This window comes from Kryptolebias marmoratus, linkage group LG4, assembly GCF_001649575.2.
Source record: "Kryptolebias marmoratus isolate JLee-2015 linkage group LG4, ASM164957v2, whole genome shotgun sequence".
In the NCBI taxonomy this organism is placed as follows: domain Eukaryota; kingdom Metazoa; phylum Chordata; class Actinopteri; order Cyprinodontiformes; family Rivulidae; genus Kryptolebias; species Kryptolebias marmoratus.
Window position 1 is genome coordinate 3,544,758 of NC_051433.1, and position 1,670 is coordinate 3,546,427.

Consider the following 1,670-nt stretch of genomic DNA (forward strand, 5'->3'; position numbering starts at 1 on the left):
ATATATATATATATATATATATATATATATATATATATATATATATATATATATATTTAACATTTTTTACATTGTTTCTTTGAATGTTTTTAAAGGATAAACTGAACTTGAACGTGAGGAAAGTTGTTTATCCCTCTGGTCAATGCTTGTTGTTCTGCTGCAGGAGGAATTTGGGACGCCTTCCTCATTACATCAATTGATGTATTAGAACCTAAAGGTTTTTTTTTCTGTGGAGGCCATCTTGAATTGAAATGTCTCAAAACGTTAACCAGCTGTAGATGCCCATCCATTGATTATTTCCTGAAAGTTTCATTAAAATCTACCCCGTGGTTCATGAGATCTTCTGCTTACAGACAGACACGCCTGTCTTTGAACGTGTAATAATGTGACCATCAAACCATTTGAACTCCTCTAACCCAGACCTGCACAGAAAGCCCTAAAAGGCTAAATGGTCAGTTTGTTCCAACAGATTTGATCCAGCATTCTGTCTCCTTTCATTCAGGTTGTATCTGAGAGGTTACAGCGGTACAGCCGGCAGGCAGAGCAGTCTGATCACACACGGAGCCGGCTTCAGCACCCGAGATCACGACAACGACAACTGCGAACACTGCAAATGTGCCCTGATGCTCACTGGAGGTGAGACTTTTCTCTCCCTTTACTTTTGGCTTCAGCAGATTCCAGATTTATGAATACTCTGTCTTTGAAATATTAATTATTTGAGAAAAGAATCTACCTTTACATTCCTGACAAAAGATGTAATATCACAGAACCGTAAAGAACATTTAAATGTGATTTCACGGGGTGGAACCAGAGTGATAGCAGTGAGATTTGTCTAATAAGTTTATTAAAATCTCATCAGACTGTATCGCTCTGCCATAAATCAGTGTAAATATGAAAATACTTTTTAATATACATTCTTTTTAGGGCAGAATTAGTGGTATTTTCCCGAAAGCTGGGGTCTGTCAAACATCTGTCTCTGTCACCCTTCAGTGCTCTTTTACCTTGAGCCGGCGCCAATGCAAACAGCTCTTCGGTTCTCCTCAGCCGCCCCTCCATGGGTTCTAATCGCAGATTAACTTAATCGTTTTGACAAAAACCTCACGATCTCAAAGGAACAGACTCCAGTGGTGACCATTAGTCAGTGAGTCATTTAAAATCATGGCAGTTTAAAGACAAAGTCAAGGTAATAAAAAAAAGAAAAGATAGAGTGAGCAAACGAGTGGAAGAAAGATAAATAAAGATAAATAAAAACTTCTTTCTTTTCCCCTCAAGGCATAAAAAAATCAAGTATAACAATGAAAATTGGACTCAAATTTGAAAATAATGAGCTTCAATCAGAAATGTATTGTGTTTAGAAATTTCAGTTTCAGACACGTGTCGTAAAGTAAAGCCTCTCTCTGAATCCCTCTGTCCACATTTGACCTGTTTTTATAGGTCACCATTAAACAATTTGTGATGTTTGTGTAGATTTATAATTGTTTGCAGAGTTAGACATAACATTATTGCACATTTTAAGAATGTACAGGTGCTGGTCATAAAATTAGAATATCATGAAAAAGTAGATTGATTTCAGTAATTCCATTTAAAAAGTGAAACTTGTATATTATATTCATACATTACATACAAACTCATATATTTCAAATGTTTATTTCGTTTAATTTTGATGATTA

At 35.6% G+C, this 1,670-nt stretch overlaps 1 protein-coding gene across 2 annotated transcripts in view; it reads left to right on the forward strand.

Moving 5' to 3' along the window:
* Positions 1-1,670, forward strand: part of angpt4 (angiopoietin 4) — a 78,281-nt gene that overhangs the window by 74,743 nt on the left and 1,868 nt on the right. For both annotated transcript variants that reach the window (XM_037975032.1, XM_025009417.2), the window contains one exon: positions 503-636. In XM_037975032.1, the coding sequence (XP_037830960.1) occupies positions 503-636 (134 nt within the window). The remainder of the gene's footprint in view (positions 1-502; positions 637-1,670) is intronic.